The sequence below is a fragment of the Mytilus californianus genome, unplaced genomic scaffold (genome assembly GCF_021869535.1).
Source record: "Mytilus californianus isolate M0D057914Y unplaced genomic scaffold, xbMytCali1.0.p SCAF_5, whole genome shotgun sequence".
NCBI lineage: Eukaryota > Metazoa > Mollusca > Bivalvia > Mytilida > Mytilidae > Mytilus > Mytilus californianus.
This window is the reverse complement of record NW_026262701.1, coordinates 5,587,853-5,606,340: the sequence shown is the minus strand read 5'-3', so window position 1 is coordinate 5,606,340 and position 18,488 is coordinate 5,587,853. Positions and strand designations below refer to the sequence as shown.

At 33.2% G+C, this 18,488-nt stretch overlaps 1 protein-coding gene across 4 annotated transcripts in view; it reads right to left on the bottom strand.

Annotated features, from left to right (window-relative positions):
- LOC127702509 (E3 ubiquitin-protein ligase rnf213-alpha-like) overlaps positions 1–18,488 on the bottom strand; it is a 333,395-nt gene that overhangs the window by 199,122 nt on the left and 115,785 nt on the right. For all 4 annotated transcript variants that reach the window (XM_052206722.1, XM_052206719.1, XM_052206721.1 and 1 more), the window contains 5 exons: positions 18,250–18,293; positions 13,886–14,056; positions 13,419–13,627; positions 4,622–4,950; positions 2,980–3,233 (listed from right to left, as the gene is read on the bottom strand). In XM_052206722.1, coding sequence (XP_052062682.1) covers positions 2,980–3,233; positions 4,622–4,950; positions 13,419–13,627; positions 13,886–14,056; positions 18,250–18,293 — 1,007 coding nt within the window. The remainder of the gene's footprint in view (positions 1–2,979; positions 3,234–4,621; positions 4,951–13,418; positions 13,628–13,885; positions 14,057–18,249; positions 18,294–18,488) is intronic.

The following is an 18,488-nucleotide window of genomic DNA, read 5'->3' as shown; positions in this document are numbered from 1 at the left end:
ATACACTGTGCTGTTGCGCAATACTTAGTAAATCTGTTGTCAGACTATAAACAAATAAAATCTAATAACTCGGAAACATAAAATCGAAAATTTATAAAAATCAAAAGGGAGCTTACAAAAATAGATATAGACAATTTACCAAAGTTTCATAAAAAATGCTGAAAGCATTTTTGAGTTATTGTCCGAAAACTGGAAAATACCCCTTATTGTAATGAACAAGAGTGCACACGCTGAAATGTCTCGCCTTCTTTACTAACCATTGATTTTATGTTGATAGTCCTAAATATAAAGCTTTACTACAAGTAACACCTAAACTTAACATGATCCAAGAAAATGAGGTCAAGGTCAGATAAACCAAATGAGAAATACATGTACACCTTACAATCATTCAATAAACCAAACATAGTTGACCTATTGCTTATAGTTTCTAAGAAACAGTCTTAACCAAGAAAACTTAACATTGACCAATGAACCATGAAAATGAGGTCAAGGTCAGATGAACCATGCCAGACAGACATGACACCTTACAATCAATGTATGCATTAAATATAGTTGACCTATTGCTTATAGTATCTAAGAAACAAACTTAACCATGAAAACTTAACATTGACCAATTAACCATGAAAATGAGGTCAAGGTCAGACGATACCTGCCAGACAGACATATACACCTTACAATCCTTCCATACAACAAATATAGTTGATATATTGCTTATAGTTGAAGAAAAACAGACCAAAACACAAAAACTTAACACTGAGAAATGAACCGTGAAAATGAGGTCAAGGTCAAATAAAACCTGTGAGACTGACATGTACATCATAAAATATTTCCATACACCAAATATAGTTGACCTATTGCATATAGTATTAGAAAAAAAGACCAAAACTCAAAAACTTAACTTTAACCACTGAACCATGAAAATGAGGTCAAGGTCAGATGACACCTACCAGTTGGACATGTACACCTTACAATCATTCCATATACCAAATATAGTAGACCTACTGCTTATAGTATCTGATATATGGACTTGACCACGAAAACTTAACCTTGTTCACTGATCCATGAAATGAGGTCGAGGTCAAATGAAAATTGTCTGACGGGCATGAGGACCTTGCAAGGTACGCACATACTAAATAAAGTTATCCTATTACTCATAATAAGAAAGAAATTAACATTACAAAAAATTTTGACTTTTTTTTCAAGTAGTCACTGAACCATGCAAATGAGGTCAAGGACAATGGACATATGACAGACGGAAATTCATATCATAAGGCATCTATATACAAAGTATGAAGCATCCAGGTCTTCTAGCTTCTAAAATATAATGCTTTTAAGAAGTTAGCTAATGCCGTGGCCGCCGCCGCCGGATCACTATCCCTATATCAAGCTTTCTGTGACAAAAGTCACAGGCTCGACAACAAAACCCCATAAATCGGAAACGTATAGTCTGAAATTTATAAAAATCAAAAGGGAGCTCATGTCGATAAAACTAAACAATTCACCAAAGTTTCTTGCAAATTGGTGAAATTGTTTTTGAGTTATTGTCCGAAAACTGTAAAATCCCCCCTTTTTTAATGAATAAAACCCCAAAACTCGGAAATGGTAAATCTGAAATTTATAAAAAAAGAAAGGGAGCTCAAGTCAATAGATATAAACAATTCAACAAAGTTTCATGCATATTGGTTAAAGCGTTTTTGAATTAATGTCCGACATGTTGACGACGGACGGACGGACGGACGGACGGACGGACGGATGGACGGACGGACTGACAGACAGACAGACAGACAGACAGACGGACGGACGGACGGACGGACGGACGGACGGACGGACGGACGGTCAACGGTATACCATAATACGTCCCATAAACGGGCGTATAAAAACCGTTTTGAATATATAATGATGAAGAAAAAACATTATCATTTATAAAAAAAACAAAAAATTCAATTAGAAAAAAATGTCTACAGTTGTGTATAATATGCAACCCTCTACCAACTATGTATCAGAGGTAAAAAAAATGTGTATCATAGACGACAATATACAGTAATTATCTTTCTAACAAACAAAAATTGGTTTTTCCATCCAAAATCAGACAATTTTGCAAAACCTGTAGCTTGAAGAAAACCTCCATGACCCATACTTTTTATATTTTTACAGAAAATGAACTGTCAATTTTTTTTTATTTTGAAGGCATTTTCAGACTTGTTTGACCTGCCACATTCTGTGCCTATTTTTCAATCTATCAAGGACTACAGTATATCTCCTAAGCAGCAAAAGTGAAAAATATTGAACATATAAAAATTTGAAAAGCATTAGTTAAACGATTCAAAAGTAATTACATGGAAACAACATAAAGTGCCATTTTCCAATCGATCAAGTACCATAACTTCTGAATGTCAAAATCGAAAATTTGTAAATAACCACCTTGACCTTTTTGTCATCAGGTACAGGATATCAAATATTGAAAACCATTAATTGAACGGAACGGTTCAAAAGTTATTACACGAAAATAACATAAAGTGTCAATTTTCCTGATATCAAGGACCATAACTTCTAATCATCAAAAGTGAAATCTAACTTGACCTCCATTTTGATATAAGTAACAAGATAATAAAATTTGACAAGCATTTGTTAAATAGTTCATAAGTTATTGCATGGAAACTGTTGACCACTGCCAACCACCCTCCGCTGTACTTCCCCCTTTTAATAACCAGATTTTTCCTGTTGGAAAATTTGAAAAGCATTGGTTAAACGGTAAATAAGTTATTGCAGGTAACTGTTGGCAGACGCTTGACCACCCTGTCTGCCCACCACCTGCCAACTGTACTCCATTTTACTCAATTTAAATAACCAGATTTTTCTAGTTAAAAAAGGATGATACATGTATAAACTTTATTTTGGCAAATTATTAAAATACTCTGTAGATTTTAATTTAGACTCCAAATATACCTAAATTACGGTGTAAATGTAATTAAATCATACTTAATATCTTTAGGAAGAAATTTTACTGCTTCCTCAACATCAAGTGATGTTTTACTGTCAAAATCAGGACTAGGTAGTAAAGCCTCACACAACATTCTTCTTTCATCGCTTGCCAAATGGACCTCAAACTCAACAACTATATGTGTTACGGTGACAGCAGTTACTAAGCAAAGAGTCTTTCCCTCCAAATCAAGTTTTTCTGTCTTCCTTCTTTCCAATTCATGAATGATCTTTTTTATGGGAGACATAAGGCCCTTAAATACATAAAATCATTGTGTGAAATGCTGCTAAGACATTGATCTCAATACAAGTTTTTCAAATAGTTATTTTATCTAGCATTGCAATACAAATTGTGCTAATTCTTATAATTTTTTACAATTATATTTTTTTACAATCTATGTGATCCTACAGCAAGTAAAAAATGTTTGTACAAATGTCCTTACATATTTAAGTGTTTCACTTTACAACTCATCACAAGGAAAAGATGGTTTGTCATCAACATTGGAAGGAAAGAATTTTATAACACTACACTTGCTTATTATAGTGAGTATTATCAATCAGATTTTGGGATAGAGTTTGAAATTTGCTCTACAGCAGTGTTGGAATTTAAAACAATAATTTGATCTCATAATTTTTTTTAAATGAGAATGCACACAATAAAACTGTCTTGCTTGCTGAATTGATCATTACTGAATATATTGACAGAGTTAGAGATAAAGGTCTTACAACAATAAAACTTCAAGGTGTGTGCAACACACATTGAAACTACAGAACAAATAAAGAAGACTCAATGTAACTAAGAGACTGACCTATATGCATGAAACATGAAAGCTTAACATTGATTTTTAAACCAAATTTAGATACCCTTGTGCTTATAGTTGATGGGAAACTGACCTAATAATGAATATTTAACAATGAACAATGTAAAGATGTCATATATGCCTTTTGTCACTCAATATAGTTGACTAATTCCTCATAGTCAATGAGAAATAACCTTAGCACAAAACTTGACATTTATAAGCCCAACATGTACAGCTTAAAAGGAATCTATACACCAAAATATTATTAAACAATAACTGTTAGTTACTATTGAACTTATCTTAGGCTTGAGAAGCTAAGAAAGTAGGACAAACCTTTTACCCTTTTAGAGGCTAAACAGACAAGGGTTAACAACAATATGCTTCATCTCCTTGCTTTGTAGCAGGGCCATACAAAAATCTTCATAATCATTGCAGACGCAAAATAAAATGTTTCACTGAGCGCAGCCTGATACGACTGCAGAGGTTGAACCCTGAACAGTTGTGGCAAGTTTGGACACAATATTCAAGCTTGATCATGTTGATACTATATGAATTTGGATTGTTATCAAATTTTTGACATAATATAGGTTTCTGACACAAAATAAATGTGGTCAAAGATCTTAAAAATCTATTGTGCAATTGAAGATTAATTGAAACTATTGCGCAATACTGTGCAATTGAAGATTTCTTGAATCTTTTCAAACAATTTGAAATTTCGACGACAACATCATAGCATTATACGAACCAAAAAAAAATTTTGCAGCCGTATAAATACATTATCATCATCATAGTGAAGCTATTCAATTAAATGTGAAATTTTCGTCTTTTGGGAAAGAACTTACTTTTGCAAACACCTTATCAAACATATTTCCCTGTAACATGTCCATCTGCTTGACATACACATTTCTAAGTCCTTCATTGATATTCACAATCAAAGATATCATTTCTTTCCCATTCACTCCATCTGATGACATTGATTTCAGTTGCCACTTTGGCAGAAAGGCTGACACTGCTTGCTGTGCATCTTCCTTCAGTAAAGTCAAATAGTCATCTTTCCCAATTAGCTTTTTGACAGATTCTTTAATGTTGTCAAATTTTTTATACCAAAATCCTCTACTTTTATCTATTCTGGGATCTTCTCTTATAATCCCATCATAAGAATAATAAAATCCTGTTAAAACAGATAAAGTATTATTATTTTAAAGATTATTAAATGTTGCAGAGAAGATTTTTGTAAAAGTGAACAGACGATGACAGAAGATGGACACCAAGTGATGAGAAAAGCTCTATGGACTTTTGAGCCAGGTGAGCTTTGAAAAAGACTTCTTTTCCATACAATAGTTTTCCATGGAAATGAGAAACGCTTATAAAACTGCATACCAAAAAAAATGGCTTATCATAATAAGTTCCCTTTAAACTTAACTGTAAACCAACTTATTGTCACGACTTTCACAAATACAAAAATAAAGTGAATATAATGGGTGTGAATATGTAAAACTTGGATTTTTCCTTACTTATCTTCACCAAGATAATTTTAGAATTTTGAAATGGGTTAGAAAGGGCTAAAGCGAAATAAAGTATCAGCAAAAATAGGTTGGTTTACAGTAACCTAAACACAAACTTGTAAAATATATAAAAATTTTAAAGTCAATGAACCATGATAATAGGACAGGGCCATATAATCTCCATGGAAGTGAGACATGCAAATGCTTATACAACTACATACAATTAATTGTCCTAACTATTAGTTTATCTTAAACTGATATAATCACAAACTTTAACATGTAAACAAAGCAAAATATTCAAAGTCAATAGACTAAAGGGGGAGCGCAATAATCTCCATGGAAATGAGATGTGCCAATGCTTATATAACTGCATACCAATATCATTGACCTACTACTAATGTTTCCCCTTAAACTGATCTAATTACAAACTGATACATGTAAACTAAGCAAAAGTTTCAAGGACAATAGACCACGACTGAGGGGATGGGGTAAAATAGTCTTCTTGGAAATGAGATGTGCCAAAATATATCTGATGGACTGTGAAACTCAGATCAGGAGATTGGGAAATTTTGGTCAGGAGATTAGGACTCAGATCAGGAGGTTTTTAATTGACATAAATTTTGTCGTAAATGTAACCGTGTGCTGTAGAAATTGTCTTTTAAAGTGTGTTTTCTTCAACTTTCCATCCGAATGTATTATGTTTATAGTACCCTTGTACTTATAAATTTCTCTATCTTTATTCAACATGTTCAATCTAACATTCTTTTTTTTTTATAGTATGTTCTTTAAATTTTTTATTTGTTGTCTTCTTTCTCATTATTCTTTAGAACAATCATTGCAATAAGAACATTTGTTAACCTATCTGCAAGTAGATTTTTTTTTGCATGTAAAGACACACATTCAAACAAGAATTAAGGGTCATAGTTAATATATAAATTTCAATTTAAGCCTTGAAAGGAAGTTTAGAACCTCAAATAATTTTCAAATTATTATTTTTTCATTTGTCCTAAGACATTTAATATCGTTTTATTACCATCCTTTTATGATTATTTGTTCAATTTATATTTTATTTATATTCGTTTAAAAATTTACATTATTTAAAGGAAAGTAACTTAAAACAGGAAAAATCAAGGGAAGTAACCCAAAATTCATTTCAATTATTTTTAAATACACACAGTTTTTATTACACAACGGCAGTTAGCCTGAGGTAAAAATCGTTGATTACCAGTATGTTTGACACCCAAGCTGACAAGTGAAGCCATATAATTATGCATGTTAATTGATTTACAGGTAAAATATAACTTCAGGTAATGTCAGTTACACCAGATATGTTGGGCTGAAATTTTTCATTCATGAAATATTTCATACACAGGATTTTTTTTTCTTTTAAAAAAGAGATCCGAAGGAGACCCCTGAAAACGGGATTATTGTACTCCCGTCGGGAGGTTCACATGTATGTGCCAATGCTAATACAACAGCATGCAAATACCATTGACCTATCACTAGTGGTTCCCCATAAAATGATCTAATCACAAACTAATATATGTAAACTAAGAAAAGCTGAAAAGCTTCAAAGTCACTAGAAAAATGGTCGAGAGGGAGGGGCTAAATAATCTCCATGAAATTGGAACATGTCAACTACTGTGGATTCATTTATTTTCGTGGGTATCAATTTTCGTGGATTTAGGAAAACATGCTTTTTCGTGGAAATTTGCTTTCATGGTTTTCCAATCTCTCCATACAAAGCCTATAGAAAATTTGTAATTCGTTGATCATTTGAATTCTTGGTTCACCTGTACCCACTTAACCAACGAAAATTGGTATCCAAAGAATAATAATGAATCAACAGTATGCAAAAGTCTAAAAGTCAATTAAAACTGATTGAGGGGGAAAGGCCAAATAAACTCTCGTTGAATTGAGATGTGCCATTGCTAATACAATTGCATACCAAATATCATGGACCTTAAACACTAGTGGTTCCCCATAAACTGACCTTATCACAAACTATTATGTTGTTGACCCGCCACCCCCAGCAGAATCAGCATGTCTTAGTCTCACTTATTAGATTCAGTCTAGCAAGACAAATACAGCAATACTTTAATATGCTAATTTTACAAAATATTCACAAAGTCAATGAAACATGACTGATGGTACATGGCCAAACAAGTTTGAAGGAAATGAAACATGGCAATGCTAATACAACTGCATACCAAATACCATTTACTTATCATAAGTGGTTCCACTTAAACTGACCAAATCACAAAATTGCACATGTCAACTATGCAAAAGTCTCAAAGTCAATTGAACATGATTGAGGGGGGAAGGCCAAATAATCTTCATGGAAATGAGATGTGCAAATGCTTATACAACTGCATTCCAAATACTTTGACCTGCCACTAATGGTTCCCCTTAAACTAATCTCAACTATCTGAGAGACTCAGAGCATCCTAAAGAGAACATAAAGTGACCATGAGAGAACTAAAGGACAATTAGCAGCAATAAAGCTTAGAATGCATGTATCCTGTGGACCATAATAGATGTAATATTTGGACATGATGATGATATTGTCACCAAAATATCATAAAACTAGAGGCTCTAAAGAACCTGTGTTGCTCACCTGCATCTTCAACAATGGCCACTTTTTAGTAAAAATCGTCATTAAAGGGCAACAACTCTATTTTAAGAGTTAATTGAAAATTTCAGTCACATTGACATATTTGTAGATCTTATCCTGTTGATGACTTAAACTAACTCAAGTTTCTATTTATCTATTATAAGTAACAAGAAAAAGGCAAAAAAAACTCAAAAAGTTAAATATTAATATTAAAGGCTAACTAGATATCATTGAGATTGGAGCCATCTCTGTGGGCCCCGCTGTGAATAATGTGTGGTAAAAAATTTGTATCTTTATCATTGGACATGAGGTTGTCAACTGAAACCGAAGTTTATGACCTTTGACCTAGGAAGTTTTACATAAATTATGACACATCCTCTGGTGTTGGTTTATATACATGTCAAGTATAAACATTGAAATCATAACAGTTCTCAAGATATAGAGCAGAAACGATCTTTACCATAGGACATGGGTTTGTCAACTAAAACCAAAGTTTTTGACCTTGACCTTTGACCTAGGAAGTTGTACATACATTATGACACACCCTCTAGTGTTGGTTTATACACAGCCGTACTGTGACCTATAATGGTTTACTTTTATAAATTTTTACTTGGATGGAGAATTGTCTCATTGGCACTCATACCACATCTTCTTATATCCAAGTATGAACTTTGAAATCATAACGGTTCTCAAGATATAGAGCGGACACGATCTTTACCATAGGACATGGGGTTGTCAACTGAAACCAAAGTTTTTAACCTTGATCTTTGACCAAGGAAGTTGTACATACATTATGACACACCCTCTGGTGTTGGTTTATATACATGTCAAGTATAAACTTTGAAATCATAACGGTTCTTAAGATATAGAGCGGACACGACTTTGCCAAAGGACATGGGTTTGTCAACTAAAACCAAGTTTTTGACCTTGACCTTTGACCTAGGAATTTGTACATACATTATGACACACCCTCTGGTGTTGGTTAATATACATGTCAAGTATAAACTTTGAAATCATAACGGTTCTCTAGATATAGAGCGGACACAATTTGTTAAGGACGGACGGACAGACAGACAGACGGATGGACAGACGGACAGACAGACGGACAGACAGACAGACTGATCACTATAGGGAGTCGACTAAAGATTTCAATCATTAACCTTACTTGCTTTTAAAAGATTCTATGTATCTATTATAGTTTTTAAGGTATTAGGCAATAATGCAAAAAATGATAACAATCATAATTAAAGGGCAATAACTCTTATAAGGAGTCGTCTGACGGTTTTGGTCATTTGTCTTCTTTGTAAATCTTGTCTTACTGATAATTTTTTCTATTTTGAGTTTTGTCTATCTATTATAATTTTCGAGATAATAGGGGAAAAATTTTAAATTGGTAAAATTCCTTATTTAAGGGCAGAACTTCCTATAAGAAGTTGTCTGTTGGTTTTGACATAAATTGATAACAGGCTCCGTGTTGAAGACCGTACTGTGACCTATAATGGTTTACTTTTATAAATTTTGACTTGGATGGAGAGTTGTCTCATTGGCACTCATACCACATCTTCTTATATCTAGAGCTCAACATTCTGAACATTTTTGCGAGGTCAGAAATTCTCTATTAATAGCAGTTTTCAAAATAATAGGCAAAACTATGGATGACAGACACGTCAGAAGTTGGATGAAGGATAAGACGCCAAGCAACTGAGCTAAAAAACTTGGAAATAAGTAAAAACAAGTCAATACAATCAGAATTCAATTCAATACCATCAGAATTCAAACAGCACTTGATTGGATATAGGCTGTGATTCTGAATGCATGTTAAGACACACATTCAAACAAGAATAAAGGGTCATAGTTAATATATAAATTTCAATTTAAGCTTTGAAATGAAGTTTAGAACCTCAAATAATTTTCAAATTATTATTTTTTCATTTGTCCTAAGACATTTAATATCGTTTTATTACCATCCTTTTATGATTATTTGTTCAATTTATATTTTATTTATATTCGTTTAAAAATTTACATTATTTAAAGGAAAGTAACTTAAAACAGGAAAAATCAAGGGAAGTAACCCAAAATTCATTTCAATTATTTTTAAATACACACAGTTTTTATTACACAACGGCAGTTAGCCTGAGGTAAAAATCGTTGATTACCAGTATGTTTGACACCCAAGCTGACAAGTGAAGCCATATAATTATGCATGTTAATTGATTTACAGGTAAAATATAACTTCAGGTAATGTCAGTTACACCAGATATGTTGGGCTGAAATTTTTCATTCATGAAATATTTCATACACAGGATTTTTTTTTCTTTTAAAAAAGAGATCTGAAGGAGACCCCTGAAAACGGGATTATTGTACTCCCGTCGGGAGGTTCACATGTATGTGCCAATGCTAATACAACAGCATGCAAATACCATTGACCTATCACTAGTGGTTCCCCATAAAATGATCTAATCACAAACTAATATATGTAAACTAAGAAAAGCTGAAAAGCTTCAAAGTCACTAGAAAAATGGTCGAGAGGGAGGGGCTAAATAATCTCCATGAAATTGGAACATGTCAACTACTGTGGATTCATTTATTTTCGTGGGTATCAATTTTCGTGGATTTAGGAAAACATGCTTTTTCGTGGAAATTTGCTTTCATGGTTTTCCAATCTCTCCATACAAAGCCTATAGAAAATTTGTAATTCGTTGATCATTTGAATTCTTGGTTCACCTGTACCCACTTAACCAACGAAAATTGGTATCCAAAGAATAATAATGAATCAACAGTATGCAAAAGTCTAAAAGTCAATTAAAACTGATTGAGGGGGAAAGGCCAAATAAACTCTCGTTGAATTGAGATGTGCCATTGCTAATACAATTGCATACCAAATATCATGGACCTTAAACACTAGTGGTTCCCCATAAACTGACCTTATCACAAACTATTATGTTGTTGACCCGCCACCCCCAGCAGAATCAGCATGTCTTAGTCTCACTTATTAGATTCAGTCTAGCAAGACAAATACAGCAATACTTTAATATGCTAATTTTACAAAATATTCACAAAGTCAATGAAACATGACTGATGGTACATGGCCAAACAAGTTTGAAGGAAATGAAACATGGCAATGCTAATACAACTGCATACCAAATACCATTTACTTATCATAAGTGGTTCCACTTAAACTGACCAAATCACAAAATTGCACATGTCAACTATGCAAAAGTCTCAAAGTCAATTGAACATGATTGAGGGGGGAAGGCCAAATAATCTTCATGGAAATGAGATGTGCAAATGCTTATACAACTGCATTCCAAATACTTTGACCTGCCACTAATGGTTCCCCTTAAACTAATCTCAACTATCTGAGAGACTCAGAGCATCCTAAAGAGAACATAAAGTGACCATGAGAGAACTAAAGGACAATTAGCAGCAATAAAGCTTAGAATGCATGTATCCTGTGGACCATAATAGATGTAATATTTGGACATGATGATGATATTGTCACCAAAATATCATAAAACTAGAGGCTCTAAAGAACCTGTGTTGCTCACCTGCATCTTCAACAATGGCCACTTTTTAGTAAAAATCGTCATTAAAGGGCAACAACTCTATTTTAAGAGTTAATTGAAAATTTCAGTCACATTGACATATTTGTAGATCTTATCCTGCTGATGACTTAATCTAACTCAAGTTTCTATTTATCTATTATAAGTAACAAGAAAAAGGCAAAAAAAACTCAAAAAGTTAAAAATTAATATTAAAGGCTCAACTAGATATCATTGAGATTGGAGCCATCTCTGTGGGCCCCGCTGTGAATAATGTGTGGTAAAAAATTTGTATCTTTATCATTGGACATGAGGTTGTCAACTGAAACCGAAGTTTATGACCTTTGACCTAGGAAGTTTTACATAAATTATGACACATCCTCTGGTGTTGGTTTATATACATGTCAAGTATAAACATTGAAATCATAACAGTTCTCAAGATATAGAGCAGAAACGATCTTTACCATAGGACATGGGGTTGTCAACTAAAACCAAAGTTTTTGACCTTGACCTTTGACCTAGGAAGTTGTACATACATTATGACACACCCTCTAGTGTTGGTTTATACACAGCCGTACTGTGACCTATAATGGTTTACTTTTATAAATTTTTACTTGGATGGAGAATTGTCTCATTGGCACTCATACCACATCTTCTTATATCCAAGTATGAACTTTGAAATCATAACGGTTCTCAAGATATAGAGCGGACACGATCTTTACCATAGGACATGGGGTTGTCAACTGAAACCAAAGTTTTTAACCTTGATCTTTGACCAAGGAAGTTGTACATACATTATGACACACCCTCTGGTGTTGGTTTATATACATGTCAAGTATAAACTTTGAAATCATAACGGTTCTTAAGATATAGAGCGGACACGACTTTGCCAAAGGACATGGGTTTGTCAACTAAAACCAAGTTTTTGACCTTGACCTTTGACCTAGGAATTTGTACATACATTATGACACACCCTCTGGTGTTGGTTAATATACATGTCAAGTATAAACTTTGAAATCATAACGGTTCTCTAGATATAGAGCGGACACAATTTGTTAAGGACAGACGGACAGACAGACAGACGGATGGACAGACGGACAGACAGACGGACAGACAGACAGACTGATCACTATAGGGAGTCGACTAAAGATTTCAATCATTAACCTTACTTGCTTTTAAAAGATTCTATGTATCTATTATAGTTTTTAAGGTATTAGGCAATAATGCAAAAAATGATAACAATCATAATTAAAGGGCAATAACTCTTATAAGGAGTCGTCTGACGGTTTTGGTCATTTGTCTTCTTTGTAAATCTTGTCTTACTGATAATTTTTTCTATTTTGAGTTTTGTCTATCTATTATAATTTTCGAGATAATAGGGGAAAATTTTAAATTGGTAAAATTCCTTATTTAAGGGCAGAACTTCCTATAAGAAGTTGTCTGTTGGTTTTGACATAAATTGATAACAGGCTCCGTGTTGAAGACCGTACTGTGACCTATAATGGTTTACTTTTATAAATTTTGACTTGGATGGAGAGTTGTCTCATTGGCACTCATACCACATCTTCTTATATCTAGAGCTCAACATTCTGAACATTTTTGCGAGGTCAGAAATTCTCTATTAATAGCAGTTTTCAAAATAATAGGCAAAACTATGGATGACAGACACGTCAGAAGTTGGATGAAGGATAAGACGCCAAGCAACTGAGCTAAAAAACTTGGAAATAAGTAAATACAAGTCAATACAATCAGAATTCAATTCAATACCATCAGAATTCAAACAGCACTTGATTGGATATAGGCTGTGATTCTGAAACTATGTTGAGCTACTTTATTAAATTATCAAAGTACTTTAAGTTTTGAAAACACTATACTATTACAAGCCTTTTACTTGAATTTAAACTTGCATTTTGAAATATTTTAACTGAATTCAACACTGTAGTTTATTTATACACTTTTGTTGGCAATTAAAATTTACCTTGTGATAAATATTTAAACGGTATTAAGACTTTTCTCATGTGTCCCTCTTTTCCACCTGAGAAATGAAAATATTCCAAAGTTGCTTTTTCCTTTGCTTCTCCATGATAAACCTTATAGTTGTAGTGTAATGGCCTATAATTTCCTGAAACTAAGTCCTTTGCTATAGGTACAGTCACAGAGCCAATTATATATCCATCTGATATAAACCTACAACAACAAAATTGACAAATACAAATATATTGCAACTGTTAAGTTTTACTACACATTTCTTTAAAATGATTGCTGGACTAGGTGAATGCAATTAAGCCCCACAAATATAGATTTTCTTTTTCTTCTCAAACACATTGCTTACAATAGAATTTTGAAGATTAAAACTATTTGGAAATTTAATTATTGTAATCAGCCATGTATATAGTACACATTTGGAAGTTTTCAAAATCACAACCGATCATTCCTTCCCCATACCTGTCCAGTTTCATCTTAAATTCTTCGTTGACAAATCTTGGAAAAGTCACAACCACAGAGTCTGTTTCTGGATTTGAAAGTAGTGTAGGTGATATGACAGCATTGAAACAAACATCAATACAGGAACTGGAAATTTGTCGTCTTCCTTGTGTTTTATCTGCATTACCAGAACTATGAAACAAAAAAGTACTTGTAATTTAAATTAGAGGCTCTAAAGATCCTGTGTCACTCACCTAGGTCTTTGTGAACTTTAACCAATGGACACACTCCAAAATTCAAGACCAGAATCTAATTCATGACTAATATCTCGATGATAATTGTGGAAAAGTTTAGTTCCAATTGGCCCTGTAGTTCCAAATCATTGTTATTGAAATTGTAGAGGGTAAGTTTATTTCTTTTCAAAACCATTAACTTACTTATCATTATAAATACGCAAATTTTTATTTAGAAATTCAATATTAACTGATATGTATTAAAATCAAAAGCTTCTTCACAAATTTCTCATTTCTTTTCACAGCATTGCATAACTTAAACAGGATTCTGCTTGTTACAAACGATTCGAAAAAAGAAAAGGAGTCAGTCGGGAACCAGCTCAACATAATGATGTATAAAATACAAAACATAATCGGTTATTGGTTATGGTTTGGAGTTTCATACTGCTGCATGTGTTTAATTTTACCTTAGGGTCCTTCAACAATTAATGTGATGACTATATCTGACAGTCTTTCAATAAAGAACAGATAAGTTTTAGTTTCAAAGTTGTATTCTTAAAAGTGACCTCTCTTAAGTACAGATTTTCCACACACTCTCACTGTATTTTTGCCCTATTTACAAGTTCTATTCCAATATCTGGTTCATGTAAAAAAAACTTTTACAATTGTTCTTCTTGTGATTTTGTCTTAATTCAACACCTGTGAAGTGTTCTAGAATCATTTACAAGCATTTCTAATTGATGATGGAGATTGGCCTTTTCCATGAAAATACTGCAAAACATTACACACGCTTCAAATTTACTAGAGTTCCCTTGGATGTTTTCAACAAGTGAAAAAAAATATTTCCTGAATACCCGGTGGCAAAAAGGGGGTAAAACAATGTACTAGTGGGGACTCAACAAAGCTGATTAGGGTAAATCTTTTACCATTTTTTCCTATTTTATTTTTCCATTCATCAAAATTAAGAAACAATCTGTGGATCCTGGCCATTTGATAATTGGTATACTTGAGTAGATCCTATCTTGCTCTGTTGCTGATCATTTATGCATTATAAAGTGTATATTTATCTTTAATAGTTTTCTAGATATTAAACAAAAACACAAATATTGGTTGAAATTGCATTTAAAAAGCAAGAACTCCAATATGGAGTCAATATACAATTTTGACAATGTTAATGTGACTTGACTGTTAGTGTTGCTCTCCACCTATTGCAACTTATTCAAAATTCTGACCAAATTGCAATTTGTTTTGTAATACCAATTTGAACAAACTGCTGTAGAAAACCACAGTCAAGTCGTGAAAGTGCAAGGTGATAAAATAAAGCATACTTACAATCCTATAAGACTTTAATTAAAACATCTTATATTCAGTAAAATATATGTGAAATTACAATACAGTGTTAATAAGTTTCCATGGGAGATAACCTAAAACATTATTCTTTTGAATATAGAATACTTTTCGAAAGATAAATTGATTATCTCCCATGGAAACTTCCTAACAACGTATTATAATTTCACACATATTTTACTGAATATGAAATGTTTTAACTCAAATGATGTCTGATTCTTATGAATATAGAAGACTTTTCGAAAGAAAAATTGTATGAAAGCTTAGTTTGAACATTTTTATAGCAATTCAAAATTACTACCTATCACCTTTAGCATGACAATAACAATAAAATTTCTATACAAACTGTTAGACTGATTTTTCATAATAACATTGAAGTGGAATTAAAGTCTTATAGGATTGTAAGTATCCTTTATTTTATCACCTCGTACTTTCACGACTTGACTGTGGTTTTCTACAGCAGTTTGTTCAAATTTCTGACCCGTTGAACAGTTTGGTTTTATAAAACAAATTGCAATTTGGTCAGAATTTTGAATCAGTTGCAATAGGTGGAGAGCAACACTTACAGTCAAGTCACTGTAATTCATTTGTAGATATCGTCTTGCTTATAAATTCTGCTTATTTAAGTTTCTATCTATTTATTGTAGGGGCCTCGGTGGCCGAGTGGTCTAAGTAGTTACTACTGTAATCACTAGCCAGTCACAACTGAGGTTGTGAGTTCGAACCCCGCTCGTGCGGGTGCACTCGACTCCAATCTTAATTGACTAGGATTGTCATTTATCCTATCGAAGGTCGTGGTTTTCTCCTGGCACTCCGGCTTCCTCCACCAATAAAAACTGGCCGCCACGAAATAGCCCAAAAGCGGTACTTAAAAGTGGCGTTAAAACACCAAAAATCAAAATCAAATTTATTTATTGTATTTTTAAGATATTAGGCTAAAACTCCAACAAATGATAAAAATTGTCACTAAATTGTCACTCATTGGCAAACACTCCAATAAGGAGTCGAAGATTTTAGGCAAGTTGACTTAAATGCAGATCTTGTCTTGCTGATCATTTTTGCCATTTCAAGTTTCATTCTGTTATAGTTTTCAGGTTAATAGGCAATAAATGCTGCGCCATGAGCGCATGATACGCCTGTCACACTTTTAGCTCATCTATATGCTTTAAATATGATCAACTAGAAATACAGCGAGAACTACTCAAATAGATTCCCCCCCCCCCCCCCCCCCCCCCCACTTCCCCTTAAAAGGAAAAAAATACATGCACACACAGTGGTACCCTTCGCAATGTCATATAAGAATTTATAAAAAAAACAAAAGGGAGCTTATTTCAATAAATATAAACACGCCCCCGAAGTTTCATGAAAAAAGCATTTAAGCATTTTTTGAGTTATTGTGGACAAGTTTGGTAAAATTTAGCCCAGTAGTTTCAGAGTACAACATTTTGCAAAAGTTAACAGATGACGAGGGATAACGGAGGCAAAGTGATGATAAAAGAACACTTGGCCTTATGGGCCAAAAAAGTAAAAATAATTAATCTGTAAAAACTCCACTATGGGATATGTTCAAGTTTTTTCCCAAATCAATGAGCCAAATTCACAAAATATAATATGCACATCCACATATAATGCACAACATCTGTGCAAAATTTCATTGGCCTCCTACAATGTACATTTAAGGACGAATGGAAAGACAGACAGACAGAAGGACAAACAGAAAGACAGACAAAGGGATAGACAGGCAAAGTGAAAAAATGAAAACAAAACATTATAGAATTTAGGTGTCAAAAGTGGATTTCTGGATTTACCTTCATCCAAAGCCAAATATTTGAAAGCCAAGGATGTTTAAGGACTAAAACAGTTGAAGAGCTGATATAATAAAAAAGGACCTAAAATATTAGCCAAATCCTTCTAAGGCTAACTTTGCCTGAGGGAGTTGAAAAACTATAGGAATCTGGCATCCTCGATGAAGGGTCCTAAAAATTATTTAGTTCTAAAGTCTTGTAGAGTCCTCAACCAATTCATTATAGCAGGTGTATGTATACCTTTAAAGCATAGAACCACTGATACAGGCCCGGTCACAAAGAACATTAAGGTCTTGAGATCACTGAATAATCCTTGTTGGAAGTTTCTTTTGAATAATAAAAATATGTATGAAATTTAAATAGGAAGAGCCCTGTTGCTCATATAAGAAGTACCTGTTTTTGAACTACCAAACTTGCAGGAACCAGTGTGCACTAAAATGCAATTAAATGTACCGGTAAGTTGAATTTTTCAGCACAAATCAGGATCAGGTATAGTTTAGACATGAAATGACTGTCATTTTATCTGAACTATACGCAAAATTATCTATGAATGGATGAAATTGCAGAATTTAACATAGAAAGCAATAGGGCTATGAATTAGTAGTTTTAATCCTTAATATGTGTGCAATCTTTCTATAAATTTTCAAGGATCTGGGTTGAAACTGCTGTTGATTTCACAAAAAATGCACTTTTCCACAACCACCAGCTACCTGCTTGACATCCTCATACTATAAGCTTGTATTAAATTTCCTTAAACCTTGACTAAAATCAATCAAAATGAAAATATCTGCATAAGCCATTTGTATATATAGCTAGGACACATTTTGTTTAGGAGCCAGCTGAAGCCCGCCTCCGGGTGCAGAATTTTTTTGCTGTGTTGAAGACCCATTGGTGGCCTTCTGCAGTTTTCTGCTCTTTGGTTCTAGTTGTTGTCTCTTTGACACATTCCCCATTTCCATTCTCAATTTTATCAATGATTATGACAGCTATCTGTACCTACCCATTTCCTGCTTTAGTCAATCTTGTTCCATCCATTTTCTGTCTCTTAATAAGAAAAAAATAGAATTATTGTTGACATTTATCATAACTAACTTGGTTTTGTAATTTGGAAATAATTATGTAATGATAAGACTATAGAAAATAAATTGTACTGTGAGTTTTTATTAATGAAAATATTGGTTATTATATAATGAAATAAAAATTATAAGCAATATATTAGCTTGTTCACCATTCCTTACA